This window comes from Mobula birostris, chromosome 20, assembly GCF_030028105.1.
Source record: "Mobula birostris isolate sMobBir1 chromosome 20, sMobBir1.hap1, whole genome shotgun sequence".
In the NCBI taxonomy this organism is placed as follows: Eukaryota; Metazoa; Chordata; class Chondrichthyes; order Myliobatiformes; family Myliobatidae; genus Mobula; species Mobula birostris.
Window position 1 is genome coordinate 38326289 of NC_092389.1, and position 18567 is coordinate 38344855.

The following is an 18567-nucleotide window of genomic DNA, read 5'->3' on the forward strand; positions in this document are numbered from 1 at the left end:
GACACTGAATCCTTGTCACATCACTCTGTGTAGTTTTTTTCTGGATATCCGTTCTGACACGTGATATCCGGCACCAAGAAGAAAACTTCCAGGAGCTTACCTGGCAGGGGAGAGACGGTGATGAAGAGCGAAGATCAAGCGTTCTTCACCGGAACGCTCTAATCGCCGGTGGTCTTTTCAGCACACAGAGAGCGTTGGCAGGGGAGCGGCCTCGGGCTGACACGGGGTGGAATGTGGAGGGCATTGGCTCTGAAATCTGGCCCTTTCCCCCTGTGCAGCGGCGATGGATGGAAGGATGGCTGGAGCGACAAGCGCAGCAGAGAAGAGGAAGGCTGGAGAGACCAGCGCTTCGATTCGTGGGGCTGGGGTCAAGGAGACGGTCAGACTAAGCGTTTGAGATTTGAAAGAAGGCAACAGTTTCAGTAGGGAGACCTTCATTCGCAAGGTGCTATCGGATTGCAGTGGCTTCAAGGTGGACGATCTTTACTGCGTCCAGGATTTCGCCGGTTACGACGACGTCACCGTCGGGCATGCCGCAGGGTGGCAGAAGTTACGTGACTCCTTCAGTGAGAAGGGGAGCGAGGTGCCGCTGTCGCTACTAAAACCGCAGCCGCTCTTTGCTGACGTAACGCAGCAAGAGAGAACAGTTATGGTACAAATATTCAACCCCTATGTACCAGTCGTTGGCATCCTCACATTCCCAGCGTGATATGTGGAGAGCGTGGGCAAGTGTGAGAACGTCAAGGACAGTCCGGGAGTATGGACAAGTAAAAGGCAGGTCAGGGTGAAGCTGAGGGTGGACACCAGTGGCTGTGTCATCCACCTATCCTCAGCGTTCGCAATTGGAGGGAACCGGGGCTTCCTGGTTGACGCCGGGCAACCCAAGGTGTGCCGGAACTGCGGTAAGGCGGGGCACATCGCAGCCCAGTATAAGGTCGTAGTGTGTAGAAACTGCAAGGTGGAGGGACACCTCACCAAGGACTGCACGGAGGCTAAGTCCTGCCATCTCTGCTTCACCACCATTCAGGCTACATCCCAGCTGGAACATTACTTCCTTTTCTCAGGACTCCAAACACATTCTGGCCGACCATTGCCTAATGCATCTCTGCTCAATGGGGACTCTACTCAGGACTTTCTCCACCTGGAACGAGAGGACAGGGCTGCACTCCACCATAGCAGAACATCCTGCGTATGCCCAGAACATTCAGCTAGAGCATCAAAGTCAAAGTCGAGTTCACTGTCTCACACACACAGGTACATGTATGAACACAGGCGCAATGAAACGCTTGCTGCAGCATCACAGACACAGGGCATCAGATGAGCTGTATTCACATCAATCATACACAGGTTTTTACAAGAAAGCACGACTAGAGCAAAATAAAACTCAGATTGAGAGCAAAGTGCTCACAGTGTTGCTAAACTGAAGTGATTAGGGTTTTAACCAGTTGGGTCGATAACTGAATATTTTAAGGAAAGTAGTTGTTCTTGAACCTGGTGGTGGGGGATTTAGGACCTAAGAGGGAAGATGACTAAAGTATATAAAATTGTGGGAGATAGAGATAGGGTGGTGTTGGTATTAGCATTAACTTCTGCAAAGGTAGATGTCAAGTCTTCAGCAGTTCCCAACCTGGGGTCCACGGACCTCTCAATGGGAAGCCTCCATAGCATAAGGAAGGTTGGGAGCCCCTGACTTACAACAGTACACATCTCCTGCCTCCACACAATGGCAATGTCTTCAGTTTCTCGTTGGACCAATTCTTCCCCCTGTGGAGCTCTCAGTATTTGTTGTAAGCCACCCTCTCTTCGGTTCAGCCTACTCTGTATGCTCCTCTACCTCCCTGGATTTTGATTTGGGAATTGCTTCTTTTATTGGTTTATACTCGTTCTCGCTGCTCCTTCAATCACTCACACACCTTCAAGTAACTCGTATCCTAGGGTGGATAAAACCAGTTGTAAACCAGAGTACATCTTACGCTCTAGACTGCTTTTACCTTTCTTTACAGATTTATGATTGTTGCTGAAAAATGCCCTCTCATCTACCATTTCCATTTGCCAGATTAGTCCACTACTATGCCCTCTCACAAAGGCAAACCAGACTGCAGGTGCTGGAATCTGGACAAAGTACAAAATGCTGGAAGAATGCAGTGGCTCAAGATTCAAGATACAAGTTTATTTGTCACATGTACGTGAAAGCATACAGTGAAACATGCCGTTTGCATTAACAAGCAACAACTAAGGGTGTGCTGGGAGCAGCCTGCAAGTGTCGCCACACATGCCAATGACAACATATCAAACCCACAATGTTCGGCAGAACAACACGTAACACAACAAGCAACAAAACAGCAGCAGCAAACAAGCCCCAACCCTCCCTCCCTCCCGCCCTCACTCATACATCATGACAGGCTATCTTCCAGCAGACTGAGTCTCGGATTCAGGCTCGCAGATATTGGGCTTTGACTTCCCTGGTGATCTCAGTGATATATTCAGACTTGGGCCTCCGACCAGCTTCCGGACTTCTGACTCGATCCTGATCCTCGACCCCCAAGGACCTGCTGATCACCGAGCACGAGGCCTCGAACTCTGAACTCGTCGAAGGCGGCATCCTGAAATCTGAACGGATTGCCCGAGTACTGCAGTACAAGGTAGCGGTGATGGGAGGCTGGTGGAACTGGATAAAGCAGGTGAACTCTCTCTGCATCCCAGGGTGAGGGAAGTGGATTTATGATCTGTAGGAGAATGAAGGGTTATACCCAGCAGGAAGGAAAGAGGAGCTGAGGTCAGGTCAGAGTAGCCAAGAGTTTTTTGAAGGAGGTCAGGCACGAGGGGCCAAATGCCCTCCACATTTTATGGTCTGAGTGTTGCCACCATTTCCCATCTTGGTCCGCCCAAAACGTTAGTCTACCAACACACGGGGATGGCCCTGGAGGAATGCTGCCGACTGGCACATTCCAGGCTACGTGCTGAGGGACACACTGAAACCTGGTGCAGCCACTACAAGGGCTCGGTGAGGAAGGACCACAGTGTAGGGTTCACTCACTGCAGGAAAGAGAGGGGCCAGGTTGGGTGAGGAAGCCCCACAGTTAATGTAATAGTGAACAGGTCACAAGCGGCAACAATCCTGTTGGTTTTAAGGAATGGAATTGACACTCCATAACACATTGACTGTGAATGAAACAATGAAAAGGTAATGCACGTGTACGGGGTCTTTCTTTTGTTACATTTAAAATGGCGATTTTTGTTATGTTAATCTGTGGAATGCGGCTTTGTTGTGTTTTAACGCTGCAGAGATTTGCGCTAGCAGCTTATTGTGGTTTAGAGGGTGATAAGAGGGTGCTATTAGCCAATGGGTGGTTATGTATCGTTTTGTTTTCGGATGCCATGCTGTATGATATGACTGTGGACTGAGTTTTGGCGGGGAGTCGGGAGGAGAGACGAGGAGGACGGCGGACGTGCGGAGAGGCTCCGGTCGATCACTTCGGGTGGTCCCGAGCCGTGGGTCGACGGAATTCGGGTGGTCGTCTGACGTCGAACTTGAGCTCCAACGGTAGCGCGCGAAGAGCTTGGACTTTGATAAGTGTTGGCGCCTTTTTTTTCCCATTACTTTCCTCTCTGTATCAAATGTATATTAATGCCTTAGAATTAGTAATATCTATAAAGTGTATGTGTTAAAATTTAATGGGTGTGCTGGCTGATGATTGATGTTTGTGATTGATTCGGGCGGCGATTGACCCTGAGGGGACTGTTGAAGCAGGTGCTGGGCGGGGTTTCCCCTAGACATACATGAGCCAATATAACTGAACGTTACAAGTGGGGGCTACCGTCAGGGATTTGGACTTTTTTTCGGGAAAGTTGTACTTGTTGTTGCGGTAAGTGGTGTGAAGATGGAGCGAGATAAGATTGTAAGTTGGTGTGAAATGGAGGAGGTACCGGTGAATCATGCGTGTGTGGTAAGCGGGGTCGATTATCGCATTCCGGCAGAGGTACTGGTGCGAGGGTTGAGTTTGATTAAAGGTATCGGGCAGGTAGAACTTGTAGCTAGAAGGAGTGGGAAAGAACTGGAAGCTAGCTGGATGTTGGTGCGGGCGAGTGCCGACGTCGTGACTTTAGAATTACCAGCGACAGTCCATGTCCAGGGGGAGGCGGGGCCGTGGGGTCTCCATACCCTCCCCGAGGACGCAAGTGAGGAGGTGCCGGAGGAGGAGGAGCTAGATGAGGCCCCCGGCCGGGTGCCCGTAGCAAGAGGTAGAGGTGTGGAGTGGGAAGGTTTGGCCAGGCCTCGCCCCCATGGGCTTGAGGAGACTGCCGAGTTAACGGCTGCCATTACCTCCCTGGCAAGAAGGGTTGAGGGGCCCCGCCCGAAGCTGAGAATTTTCTCGGGAGCCAAGCCCACCCCGGAAGGGGAGGATGACTATGATACCTGGGTTGAAGATACATCCCAATTGTTAGAGGTGTGGCCAGTTTCGGATGAGGAAAAGAGACAGCGATTGGTGGAAAGCTTAAGGGGCGGGGCGGCCCGGGTGCGATCTGAGAGCGGCACGCCCCTTGGCTTCCCTATCGGAGTGTTTAGACGCTTTGGAGGAAGTGTTTGGACTGGCGGCATTTAGCAGAGTTTCAACGGATGGGGCAGAGAAGAGGGGAAAAGCTCTCCGACTATGCTTTCAGGCTGGAAGGAAAGCTTACGGGGTTGCTGCGACGAGGTATAGTGAGGGAGGACGATGTGGCGGAGTTAAGGATGAGCCAGATATGTAGCGGTTCCCGGGAGGATGACAGGGTGGCTTGGAGTGTACGGCAGTCATTTAAGCAGAGCTCCCCTCCATCATTCGGACGGCTGATCGGAGAGGTACGGGCCAAGGAGTGTGCTTTGGGCCGACCAGGGGGCTCGGACCCTCAGGGACGGTCTTCAGCGGTTCAGGAGGTGGTAGCCGGGATGAGACCAGAGAAATCCAAGGGGTCCTCGGGGGCCTGTATCGGGAGGAGAGAGGCGGCGAGTAGTGGGTGCTATAACTGTGGGAGAGAGGGGCATTTCCGCCGGGAATGTGAGTGGCCGGGGGCGTGCTACCACTGTGGGGAAGCTGGCCACTTGCGGAAGGATTGTGAGAGACGAGATGCGCCGAGGGGGGAGGGCCCCCAGGCCACCAAGAAGGGAGAGGTGTCGGGAAACTTAAGAGAGGCTCAGTGAGGGAACGGACTGGAGTCTCGGGAGGAACACGTTCCCAGAAAACCTCTATGGAACCCCGGAACGAACAAGCCCAAATTCCTGATGGACTGGTGGGGCCCCGTTCCAGCGTGTCCCTACGGATAGAGGGAATCTTTGCGAAAGCCATCCTTGACACCGGGTCGCAGGTTACCTTACTGTACCGGTCGTTCTACAACAAATATCTGAAGCATTTGGCAGCAACTCCGTTTAACGCATTGGAGATTTGGGGCATAAGTGATGGTGATTACCCGTACGATGGATACTTGTCAGTGAGATTGGAATTTTCAGAGGGAGATGTGGGAGTATCGGAAGCCTTTGAGACGCTGGTGTTGGTTTGTCCGGACCCGGTGGAGACCGGTGGTGCTGCCCTGTTGGTGGGGACTAACTCCCCTCTGGTGCGACGGCTCTTGGGAGCCTGTAAGAAGAAGGGTAGGGGGAGAACTTTTTGGAGACCCTCTCGGTACACCCCGTGTTCCGAGCAGTGTACAAAGGAGTGAGTGACCCCCAGGGGCTGGACCCGGAGTGCAAACGAGGGACGATGTGGTGCACTCAGGCGAGGCCTAAGGTGATACAGCCAGGGGAGGCGGCATTAGTGATGGGAACCCCCAGATTCCCCGGATTGCCGCCGGGAGAGGCCCTGCTAGTAGACGCCCCCGACGACCTGGAAAGGGAGTCCTGCTTCCCGGCCGGGGCGCTGGTGAGACCTGAATTGCAGAGGCCCTCAGCTGTACAGGCACGGCGGATGGGGGTGATGATACGGAACATAACGGAGAGGGAGATCACCTTTAAGCGCGGGATGCCCCTCGCGCACTTGTTCCCGGTGACGGTGATGTCCAGCGCCCCCGTGAAGCCCACAGGAAGAGAACTATTGGGAAACGGGGGGCGGCTGACCGAGGAGGCCTTTAATTTTGAAAACTCCCCTGTACCGCCGGCGTATAAGAGCAGGCTGGTGGAGAAGATGCTGAAGTTAGGGGATGTCTTTTCTCAGGGCGAGTTTGATGTAGGGTTTTCCAAGAGCACTCGGCACACCATTCGGGTAACAAATGACACCCCGTTTAGGGAGAGGTCGCGGCGGTTGGCCCCAGCAGAGGTGGAGGATGTGCGGCAGCATTTGCGGCAGTTGAAAGACGCAGGGATTATTGCGGAGTCCCGAAGCCCCTATGCGTCCCCCATAGTGGTGGCAAGGAAGAAAAATGGGAAGGTACGCATGTGCGTGGACTATAGGACCCTGAACCGCCGCACTGTTCCCGACCAATATACGGTCCCGAGGGTGGAAGATGCCTTGGCCTATCTGAGTGGTGCACAGTGGTTCAGTGTATTGGATTTGCGGAGTAGGTATTACCAGATTCCGATGAGCGAGACTGATAAGGAGAAGACAGCCTTTATCTGCCCCCTGGGGTTTTTCCAGTTCGAACGAATGCCCCAAGGTATCTCGGGGGCCCCAGCCACATTTCAGCGGCTCATGGAGCGGATAGTGGGGGACATGAACCTGCTGGAGGTATTGGTGTACCTGGACGACCTGATAGTGTTTGGATCTACGTTGGAGGAACATGAGGAGCGGCGGCTGAAGGTGCTGAGTCGGCTGAAAGAGGAAGGGTTAAAACTTTCCCTGGATAAATGCCAGTTCTGTAAGACGTCGGTCAGCTATGTCGGGCACATAATCTCGCGAAATGGAGTGGCCATCGATCCGGGTAAGATAGCCGCAGTCACCACCTGGCCGAGACCTCAGAAGGTGAGCGCCTTATGCTCGTTTTTGGGGTTTTGCGGATATTACCGGCGATTCGTGAAAGGATATGCGAAAATGAGTCACCCATTGAACCAGCTGCTGTGTGGCTATCCACCTGTGGGGAGGAGGAGGAAGGGAGACCCAGGGTCGGAGGTAGGAGGATACTTGAACCCGGGGGAGCCTTTTGGATTGAGGTAGGATGCTCAATGTGAGGAGGCGTTCCAATCTCTAAAAAGGGCGCTGACACAGGCCCCAGTGTTGGCATTTGCTGATCCCCAGAAGCCATATGTTCTACACACTGATGCCAGTCACGACAGTCTGGGGGCTGTTCTGTACCAGGAACAGGGAAACGGATTGAGGCCAGTGGCGTTTGTCAGTCGGAGCTTGTCGCCATCTGAGAGAAACTATCCCACTCACAAGCTGGAGTTCTTGGCGTTGAAATGGGCGGTGGTGGACAAGTTGAGTGACTACCTATACGGGGCCCAGTTTGAAGTGAGAACTGATAACAACCCCCTCACTTATATCCTGACTTCGGCGAAGCTGGACGCTACTGGGCACCGGTGGTTAGCAGCTTTGTCTGCCTATGAGTTCAGCCTGAAGTACCGCCCGGGGAGTCGGAACATCGATGCAGATGCCCTGTCTCGTCGGGCGCACGACGAGTCGGGCACGGCCGAGGAGTGGAAGAGTGTCCCTGCCCAGGGAGTAAAGGCCATGTGTCAAGTTGGGAGCGACGGGGAAGTAGGAGCACAGATGGGAACGGATCGGGCAGTAGATCAACTGGGGGCTGACGGTGACGCGCTGCCCACTGGTTACTGTAATGTGACTGCTCTGAGGAACAGGCAGCTGCCGGAGTTGAGTCCCCAGGAAGTAAAGGCGGCTCAGCGTGATGACCCAAGCCTTGGCACTATCTGGTACGCGGTTAGCCAGGGTGATATGGGGCAGGTGGAGAAGGCGAAACATGCCTCCGTTCCTCTACTACTGAAGGAGTGGCCCCGGTTGAAGCTGAAGAACCACGTCCTGTACCGAGTCACGTCGCCTCCGGACCACCCCCGGCGCTGGCAGCTGGTCATGCCCGAGAAGTATCGAAAGGCTGTGCTTCAGGCTCTACATGATGATTCCGGGCACTTAGGGGTAGAGAAGACCTATGGATTAGTCAAGGACCGGTTTTACTGGCCCCGGATGAGGGGGGAGGTGGAAGAATACTGTAAGACCTGTAGCCGTTGCGTCAGGAGGAAGACCTTGCCTGCGCAGGCGGCTCCGTTATCCCACTTGCAGAGTGCAGGACCCATGGACCTGGTGTGTATGGATTTCCTGTCTATTGAGCCAGACACCAGCAATACCGCGAATGTTTTGGTCCTCACGGATCACTACACTAGATATGCGCAGACTTTTCCTACTGAGGATCAGAAAGCGACTACAGTGGCGAAGGAGTTATGGGAGAAGTAGTTTGTTCATTATGGCCTTCCCCGGCGGATCCACAGTGATCAGGGACGGGACTTCGAGAGCAGGCTTATCCATGAATTGCTGGATATGCTTGGGGTTGAAAAGTCCAGAACCACCCCCTATCACCCGCAGGGTGATCCTCAACCCGAGAGGTTTAACCGGACCCTGCTGGACATGCTCGGCACCTTGGAGATTGGACGGAGGAGTAAGTGGAGTCAGCACATCGCCCATTTGGTTCATTGTTACAATTGTACTCGCAATGATGCTACGGGGTACTCGCCCTACTATCTGATGTTCGGACGGGAAGCGAGGTTGCCCATTGATCTGCGTTTTGGGACTGAAGCGGGGGAAATACCTTCGAAGCCATGTCTGAAGTACGTGTCCGATATGAGGAGAGAGTTGAAAAGGGCGTACGAGTTGGCTGAGGCGGCAGCCACCAAGCAGAACCAGCGGAATAAAAGGAGGTATGATCAGAAGGTAAAGTTCGTCCAGCTATTGCCGGGAGACCGAGTCCTTATCCGGAATTTAGGACTACAGGGTAAGCACAAGTTGGCGGACCGTTGGGCAGCCACCCCATATGTGGTGGAGAGTCAGATGCCGAATCTCCCGGTTTACCGGGTGAGACCTGAGGGCGGGCAGGGGCCTGTCAAGGTACTCCATCGGAACCACCTGTTGCCTCTGGGTCGAGAGGTGAAGATGGACCCAGAGCCCGAATGGGAGTTTACTCCTAGTACGAGGACTCTGTGAGGGTGCGGGGCGCGGGAAGAGGCCGCTGCGAAGAAAACGGGGCCGGTCCCCACCTCGAGAAGGGATACGTCATCGGAAGATGATGAGTCGGACGTGTGGTACCTGCTTCCGTTCGCTGATTCCCCGGTGCCAGGAGAAGAGACTCTTGGCCCTTCCATCACTGAGTCAGGGGAACCGAGGGAAGGTGTTGCAGAGCCGCCTGTATTACAGCCGGCATTGGGGGAGGAGAGGGTGGAGGCAGAACCCGAGCCAGAGGGCTCACCGGGGCAGAGGGATCCCGGTGAAGGGGAAGGTCCGACAGATAGGCTCGAGGGGTCAACTGGGGTGTCTGAACAGGGAGAGACAGCAAAGGAAGTCCAGAGGCCTCAGAGGAGTAGGCATCCCCCGGAAAGACTCACTTATATAGCGCCGGGAGAGCAGGGTGTGATCTCTACTGCCCTGCAAAGTTATGTCACTGCGTTATGCACCTGGGTTGGGTTTTGTGTTTTACAAGGAGTACTAGTGAATTCTGTTAACGTCATGAGGGCATGACTTTTTTTAGGTGGGGGGAGAGTGTACGGGGTCTTTCTTTTGTTACATTAAAAATGGCGACTTTGTTATGTTAATCTGTGAAATGCGGCTTTGTTGTGTTTTAACGCTGCAGAGAGTTTGCGCTAGCAGCTTATTGTGGTTTAGAGGGTGATAAGAGGGTGCTATTAGCCAATGGGTGGTTATGTATCGTTTTGTTTTCGGATGCCATGCTGTATGATATGACTGTGGACTGAGTTTTGGCGGGGAGTCGGGAGGAGAGACGAGGAGGACGGCGGACGTGCGGAGAGGCTCCGGTCGATCACTTCGGGTGGTCCCGAGCCGTGGGTCGACGGAATTCGGGTGGTCGTCTGACGTCGAACTTGAGCTCCAACGGTAGCGCGCGAAGAACTTGGACTTTGAATAAGTGTTGGCGCCTTTTTTTTCCCCCATTACTTTCCTCTCTGTATCAAATGTATATTAATGCCCTAGAATTAGTAATATCTATAAAGTGTATGTGTTAAAATTTACTGGGTGTGATGTTTGTGATTGATTCGGGCGACGATTGACCCTGAGGGGACTGTTGAAGCAGGTGCTGGGCGGGATTTCCCCTAGACATTCACGAGCCAATATAACGGAACGTTACACACGGTTTATTCTTGTAATTTATATTGTGAATAAAGTTTATTTTGATAAAAAGATTCTGATGTACAGTGTCTACTTTTCCCATTAAAGTTTTCCCGAAGAATATAATTCCTTTTGTAGTTCGTTCGTGTTAAAATGAAATGAACTTTCTGCTGCTTGGAGAAGTAATGTTCCTCCACGGTGATTTTGTTACAAATGTAGCTGGTCGTATTTACTTTAGAAAAGTAGGGAATGTGTGAGGAGAGAATGGATGGGATTGCTGCGATGCCCTTTTCGGGTCTCCGTTCTGACACGTGATGTCCGGAGCCCTGGAAGCGGAAGCGTTCGGACGTTTCGGACAGGCGCTCCGCTGGCGGTCGGCCGGGAGATGGTGATTCATGTTCTCGTACTGCTTCAGTTCTTTGGCTTTGCTCCCATTTAGTGTCGCAGACAGATTCATTCTTCACCATCACCATCATCACTGCCGGATTCTGTTCTTCGGCCCGGCCACCGCGTGTCAGAACGGACACCCAAAACAAATCAAACCTGGCAGTGGCTGGACCGTAATCGGGCATAAGAGGGGTGACCGATCCAGTGTCCCCTTCACAGTCACGTCAGCTCCGACCACCTGAAAGTGTTCGGAGGGGCTGAGGCGTGCGGCAACAACTGGCTAGAGCGGACTGCACTGCCAAGGTGAAACGGAAACTGCGACTGTGGGGAGGGTTCACGGCTCGCCCTGCTGCTGCTGATGTCCAAGCCGGAGGCATCAACTGCGCCATTCATGCGGCTGGACGGTACCCCCAGATGGGAACGGTGAAGACAGCCCAGCTGCGAGACGCTTTTGGCACCCCCACAGGTGGAACACAGCCACAAGCCACCTGGACACGATCCGACGGCTCCAAGACAGGAACAGGCAGTTGTTGAAAGACCAGCTTCACGAGCTCGACACTCACCAAGGAGACCACCACATCCTCTTCCGCCAAGACTTACAATACAACCTCCAGCCCCAGAACTGGGACCACCTGCACAGAGATTTCCACCAGCAAGGCAACCTTCATCAAGTCGAGGGGGAATTCAGCTTACTCCAGGCATTGGAGGTGTGCAGCAACATTTTGTTGATGAAGATGACAGAATGGTGCCCAGTACACCGACACATGTTGTGCCCCACCGATCAGATGGGTTTGCAGAAGCCATTCCTTCTCCCCAGGTTGCAGGAGTCCCTCGATTTAGGTTTGGACTACCTGAAGATATGAATCAAACTAGTTCAAGTCAGTCTGATCTTGGGCAATTGGCATCACAAGGAGGTTTAGGAATGTATGAGACACCAATTTATCTTGCTGCTGTTCACAAAGATGAATCTGGAGGCCGCAGTGTACCGACCACACCGCTGCAAGTTCATGCACCAGTGACTGTTCTCGGTGAGAGACCACAAACAGATATAACTGAGCATGCCTCCCAGTCTGTTCCTATGGTTGCAACATCCACGAGCAATCTGTCCAGCACAGTTGAATCTGGAGGTGGTGATGATGGTGATGAAGTGTTTATTGAAGGAGCAGACCAAGAAGGGCTTAATTCAGATGTTATGTTAGAAATTGAAGGACATCCGGAGGAAGAATCTGCCCAGCCTTCAGACGAAGCTGATATTCCATCCACTAGCCAGGATCCTCCTTCTAGTTCAGCTGATGCTGCCATCACACAACTTAAACTTCTGAGAAGAGTACGACTTTATCCACAGATGGGGCGAATTGCAGCTTGAGGACGACAATTCATTAGCCGAAGAGGTATGAACCTTTCAATGAGAGGAAGGAGAGGCATAAACAGAGGAAATCGTAGTTGAAGAACATGTACCTATGTGAAGCGCATTGATCCCTAGTCATTGGTTTGGCTCCTTGCTAAATAAAACAAATTTTTTAACTTCCAAAAAAAAATCAGAGGTGCCAAGGGACTTGGGAGTCCTTGTGCAATACTCCCAAAGTGTTACTTCACAGATTGAGCGTGAGGTAAAGAAGGCAAATGCAATGTTGGCATTTATTTCAAGGGGAATAGAATATAAAAACAAGGAAATAATGCTGAGGCTTTATAAGACAATAGTCAGGCTGCACCTGGGGTGTTGTCAACAGTTTTGAGTCCCTTATCTCAGTAAGGACGTATTGTCACTGGAGAGAGTCCAGAGGAGGTTCATGAGGATGAGTCTGGGAATGAAGGAGTTAATACATGAGCAACACACATCAAAGTTGCTGGTGAACGCAGCAGGCCAGGCAGCATCTCTAGGAAGAGGTGCAGTCGATGTTTCAGGCTGAGACCCTTCGTCAGGACTAAGGGTCTCGGCCTGAAACGTCGACTGCAGCTCTTCCTAGAGATTCTGCCTGGCCTGCTGCGTTCAGCAGCAACTTTGATGTGTGTTGCTTGAATTTCCAGCATCTGCAGAATTCCTGTTGTCTGAGTTAATACATAAGGAGTGTTTGGCAGCTTTGGGCCTGTACTCACTGGAATTTAGAAGAATGCATGGGGATCTCATTCAGACCTACTGAATGTTGAAAGGACTCGATAGGGTGGATGTGGAGAGGATGGTTCCTCTAATGGAAGTATCCAGAGGTACAGGGCATGGCATCAAAATTGAGAGGCAACCTTTTAGAACAGAAGTAAAGAGGAATTTTTTTAGCCAAAGTGTGAATCTGTGGAATGCTCTGCCACAGACTGTGGTGGAGGCCAAGTGTGTGGGTATATTTAAAGCGGAAGTTGATAGATTCCTGATTGGTCAGGGAATCAGGGGATATGGTGAGAGGGCAGGTGTATGGGGTTGAATGGCATCTGAGATCACCCATGATGAAATGGTGGAGTGGACTCGATGGGCTGAATGGCCCAATTCTGCTCCTTTCTCTTATGGTCTTACGAAGGTGAATGTGACTTCTGGAGGCCAAACACAGCAGTTATGTATTGAAAAGTGGAGGGCCAGCACTTTTTGGACATGAATGGTTGAGAAAAGTCCAGCTTGACTGGCACTTAATTACGGCTCTTACTGTGGCACCCAAAGGCAATGGCCCTATATAGATAATAGCTAAATTAATTAAGTAGAGCCAAAAGAGGGGGAGAAAAGTAGTGAGCTCGTGTTCATGGTTTCATTGTCCATTCAGAAACCTGATGGCTGAGGGGAAGGAGCTGTTCCTGAATCGTTGAGTTTGTGCCTTCAGGTTCCTGTACCTCCTCCCTGACGGTGGAAATGAGAAGAGGGCATGCTGTGGGCGACGGGGGTCCTTAATGATGGATGCCGTCTTTTTGAGGCATTGCTCCTTGAAGATGCCCTGGATGCTGGGGAGGTTAGTGCTCATGATGGAGCTGACTGAGTTCACAACTTTCTGTGGTTTTCTGATGGTGTGGAGTGGAGTGCTCCTCGAGGGGGAGGTATGAGGAGGTGTCTGAGGGTTGCCGCCTGGCCTCAGCAGAATAGAGGTCAGTGGGCCGCACTACAACAGTATCCCATTTGCCTGCCAGTTTGATGGTCAGGTTGGGATTGGTGCGGGGAGAGTAGAGGACAGTGCGTTCAGTGGAGGAATGAAGGAGTGATGAAGTCGAGACGGTTGATGTCCCGTCGGCAATTCGAGATGAGAAGATCCAGAGCGGCAGAGAACCAGAGCGGGGTGTCCAAGGAGAGGAGGAGGTGTGTGAGGGTAACTTCAGAGATATGAGAGCGAATCTTTTACACAGAGAGTGGTGGGTGCCTGCGGTGGTGATAGAGATAGATACATTAGAGATTTTTAAGAGACGTTTAGATAGGCACATGAATGTGAGGAAGATGGGAGGATATGGACATTTTGTAGGCAGGAGAGATGAGTTTAGTTAGCTATTTGATTATTAATTTAATTGGTCTGGCACAACATTGAGGGCTGAAGGGCCTGTTCCTGTACTATACTGTTGTATGTTCTATTAAAGGACTCCTGCCCTCAGCTGCAGGGATATCTTTGAAGGAACATCTGAGGGTCACGCCAATGGGTCTTTTCACTGCTTTAGCCTTCAGCCCAAGCAGGGCTTTGATTTGGAGGTTGGGAACGTGAGCTGGGTTTCAAGTTAGTAACCAAACCTGTTGGCAGATGTTTGCTCTGGCCGGACAGCTTGGTGTCAGCATGAGCGAGAGAGAGAGAGGATTCCAGTCTTTCTGCTGAGGCTTTATAAGGCAGTAGTGAGACCTCACCTGGAGTCTTGTGCGCATTTTTGGGCCCCTTATCTCAGAAAGGATGGACTGATATTGGATATTTGAATAGGCAGCTCAGGCAACACATCACCAAATAATTAGATAGGGCGTCAAAGGCTAAAGGGAAATGGATCAGCCATGATGAAATGGCGGAGCAGACTCGATAAGCTGAAAGGCCTAACTCTGCTCCAGTGTCTTGTGTTCTTCCGGTCTTTCATATGGAGACTGTCCTCCAGTCCGCTGAAGGAATCTGTTAATGAGCTAGACTTGGAGGTGCTCCATTGGTCGGAATGGACCATGGATGTTGTGTCCTAGCTGTCTACATGATGTGCAAGACAGGGAAGTACAACACGGAGAGCAAGTTGTTGCCCACACAGCAGGCTAGCTCTCTCCATGCAGCTGATGAATGCAAAGGAACAGCAGAGATCATCAGCCCAAAGCGACTGGTTTTAAGGCGTCAGTAACCCACCTAGGCGCCTTCTCCTGTCAGTAGAAATGGTTCTGCCAGCCTTAGTAGTTCAGCCAGACGTGAAGGCCAGGAGCTGGACTTGGTTGTCAGAAGCCTGCCCTGCCGTGCAATATGATCATGTCTGCTCTATGCTGACCTCAATTCTTTTTTTCCCGTACTGGTTTACGTATTAATAAACAGCCAGTAGGTGGAGGCTGTGTCTCTCTCAGCCTTTGGCAGTCCATCAGGGTCAAGCATATTTAGCTTCTAACCCACAACACACACACCAAGTGCTGGAGGAACTCAGCAGGTCAGGCAGCAACTCTGGTGAGGAATAAAGAGTCGATGTTTCAAACCGAGACCCCCTCATCAGGACTGGAAAGGAACTGGGAAGAAGCCAGAGTAAGACCGGGAAGTGGTGGGAGCGTGGAGGGAAGGAGTACAAGCTGGCAGGTGATAGGTGAGACCAGGTAAGTTAGAAGCTAAAAGTGTTTAGGTCAGGGGTTCCCAATATCATAAAATCACAAGATATGGGAGCAGAATTAGGCCATTAGTCTGCTCTGCATTTCATCATGGCTGATCCATTTTCCCTCTCAGCCCCAATCTCCTGCCTTCTCCCTTTATCCCTTCCTGCCCTGACCAACCTCTGCCTTAAATATACAAAAATACTCGGCCTTCACAGCTGACTGTGGCAATAAATGCCACAGATTCACCACTCTCTGGCTAAAGAACTTTCTTCTCATCTTCCTATTCATCTCTAAAAGGACACCTCGCTATTATGAGGCTGTCCTCTGGTCTTAGACTCCCCTACCACAGGAAACGTCCTCTCCACATTCACTCTGAGACACCTTGCTTTATTGTACTTGTCCATGGCAAGTAAAAGGTTGGGAACCCCTGGTAGGGGTGGAAGAGTTAAAGGGCTGAAGAAGGAGGAATCTGATGGGAGAGGAGAGTGGACCATGGGAGAAAGGGAATTAGGAAGGGAAGAGGCTTAAGATGGGAAGGTCTTCATTGAGTCCTCAACATCCAATCTGCTCTGGTAGCCACAGTATTTATATGGGCTGTCCTGCTAAGACTCTGGACAATGATGGCCCCTCCAGGACATTGACAGTTGGGTCTTAACAACTGTTGGGTCATTGAATGTCAGGGGTAAGCAGTTAGATGCCCTCTTGCTGGAGATATCATTACCTGGTGTACCTGTGCCATGATAACTTGGCTTCCTGGTGTCTGGCTATAACACTGAAGAGTCCCAAACCTACTCTCTCCCCTGTACCACTGGGACCTTTCTCACCTGTCTGCTGTCTGCTGTGGTAGTGAAATCTGCCCCAATACCTTGTAAATTTTAATTCTTTGAGGACAAACAAATCTGGCTGTGGGAAACAAGCTTCAAATGTGTAGAACTTTTCAGTGATGGCATGAACTTCTATTTTCCCAACTACCGGTAATTTTTTCCCTCCTCCTTCCCTCTTCTTCAATTCCCCATTCTGGCCTCTTCTCCACATCTGCCTATCACCTCCCCGGTACCCCTTCTCCTTCCCTTTCTCCTGTGGTCCACTCTCCTCTCCTATCAGATTCCTCCTTCTCCAGCCCTTTTACCTTTTCCACCTATCACCTTCCAGCTTCTTACCTCATCCCGCTCCCCCACCCACCTGGTTCCACACATAATCTTCCAGCATGTCCTCCTTCCTTTCTCCCCACCTTTTTTATTCTGGCTTCTCCCCGCTTCCCTTTCCAGTCCCGATGAAGGGTCTTGGTCTGGAAACGTCAACTGTTTATTCATTTCCATAGATGCTGACTGACTTGCTGAGTTCCTCCAGTATTTTGTGTGTAGAATTCCATTTGTCTTTGCCATTATCTACATTACTCACAGCTAACTTCTGTGACTCTCCCCCCAGCTCTTCCTGTACAGTAACATTCTGTGATGTCTCTCTCTCCCTGTTTAAAGGATATTTTACTTTCCTACACCTTTCACCATCATCATTATGTGTCATGCCATATGATGTGGGCAATCATGGTCTTTGCCCCTGTGGGCGATGGCAAGCCTCTTCTGGGCCAGTGTCTTTACAAGACGGGTGACCCTAGACATTATCAATACTCTTCAGAGACTGTCTGCCTGGTGTCAGTGGTCGTATAACCAGGACTTGTGATATGCACCGGCTGTTTGTACGACCAACCCCCACCTGCTTCCGTGGTTTCATGTGACCCTGATCGGGAGGGCTAAGCAGGTGCTATTCCTTGCCCAAGGGTGACCTGCAGGCTAGTGGAGGGAAGGAGCACCTTACACCTCCTTTGGTAGAGATGTATCTCCACCTCACCACCCAACGGCACCTTTAACCACACATTATAGTCCAGCTCCCCTGTGGTGTTTACCCTTTAGGGAAGTATCTAAAATAACGCATACAAAATGCTGGAGGAACTCAGCAGGCTGGGCTACATCTGTGGAGAGGAATGAAGACATTTTGGGCTGAGGCCCTTCAGTAGGACTGGAAAGGAAGGGGAAAGAAGCCAGAATAAGGTGGTAGGGGAGGAGTACAAACTGGAAGGGAAATATCTCTATCTCTTTAGAAAGTTCTTACTGTGACTTTTGTTATTGCCCCTTAAGACAGTGAATTCTAAATCACAACTGGCTATATTAAAAAGAAATTACTTCATTGCCCCTCTGACCTAGGCCTAGGCTGAGTCCAGTCTGAACAAGAGGCCTGAGCAGAAACCCAGGAACTGGAATCTCAGTAACCAAAGGGAAGAGATTTATGGTAACTTAAGAATTATCCTAAATCTGTTCCCTCCAGTTATCGACCCTCCTGCCACTGAAAGCAGTTTCTCTTGACCCACTCCCCATTATTTGATTGCCTCTAATAAATCTGCCTTTATCACCTCTCTCAAAGGGGAGTAGCACTGGGGCTTCTCACGTCTCACCACATTAAATGATCCCCTCTCCCTGGGCCAGCTGCTCACTGACCTGTTCCAGTATCAGGAATGGCATTATTAGTGTCATGTTATTCTATATCATGGAAATAAATCTTTCACTACATCGTGTTCTTGTCACTGGTGCCATTGTCATGGATTCTTCTGCAAGCCTGTCTGAGTCTTTGAGACGAAACTGAATGGTATTCTGAGCGTCGCAAGTTCGGGAAGTTCATCTGACACTGGCTGCCAAGATTGTTTTTTACTGAGTGTTTTAAAATGCCAGCTGTTTTCAAAGTTTTTTTTTCTTCTGTCTCCTTCAGACCAGCCAAGTGCTAGAAATTGTCCCCAGCCCAAGCCAGCGAGCAGGCAGCTGGGAGGAGAAGAATGTGGGCCAAAGCTGTGAATTGTCTCCAGGCAGAGCAGATGTTGAGCCAGAGCTGGTTGCCATAGAGCAGGTTTCTGAACAGAACGCCAATGGCACAGAACACTGCTCGCTGCTCCAGAACCAATCCCAAGCAGAGCAGAAAGAACCAGGCCAGAAGCAGGAGCAGACAGAGGTTCCATCAGAGATCCCTGCAGGAGCACAAGAGGGAAATGTTGGGAGTGAGGCAGTGAACCAACCAGAGGCCAATGTGCAAAAGTTCCAAGCCGAGCTGGAAGTTCACTCTGGGGCCCGAGCAGTCCAGGAAGAGAGTCAGAGCCAGGCTTCATCCGAAACCAGCCCTCGGATTTTGTCAGGGTCTCTGGACAAGGTTCATCAGGAAGATCTCCTTCAATTC

General features: G+C 51.2%; 1 protein-coding gene across 1 annotated transcript; it reads left to right on the top strand.

The window, feature by feature from the left end:
* Positions 1-283: 283 nt before the first annotated feature.
* On the top strand, positions 284-18215 carry LOC140185453 (nucleoprotein TPR-like). The gene is made up of 6 exons (XM_072238795.1): positions 284-379; positions 497-625; positions 719-902; positions 10687-10807; positions 11064-12025; positions 18109-18215. The coding sequence occupies exons 1-5, from the start codon at positions 284-286 to the stop codon at positions 11998-12000; spliced, it is 1467 nt and encodes a 488-aa protein (XP_072094896.1). The 3' UTR covers positions 12001-12025; positions 18109-18215.
* Positions 18216-18567: the final 352 nt, after the last annotated feature.

Excerpts from the sequence above, each read along its gene's own strand:
- LOC140185453 (XM_072238795.1), top strand. The coding sequence starts at position 284 with ATGGATGGAAGGATGGCTGGAGCGACAAGCGCAGCAGAGAAGAGGAAG. Across the intron at positions 380-496 it reads GGGCTGGGGTCAAGGAGACG|GATTTCGCCGGTTACGACGA; the intron begins GTCAGACTAAGC and ends TACTGCGTCCAG. Across the intron at positions 626-718 it reads CGCAGCCGCTCTTTGCTGAC|AGCGTGGGCAAGTGTGAGAA; the intron begins GTAACGCAGCAA and ends TGATATGTGGAG.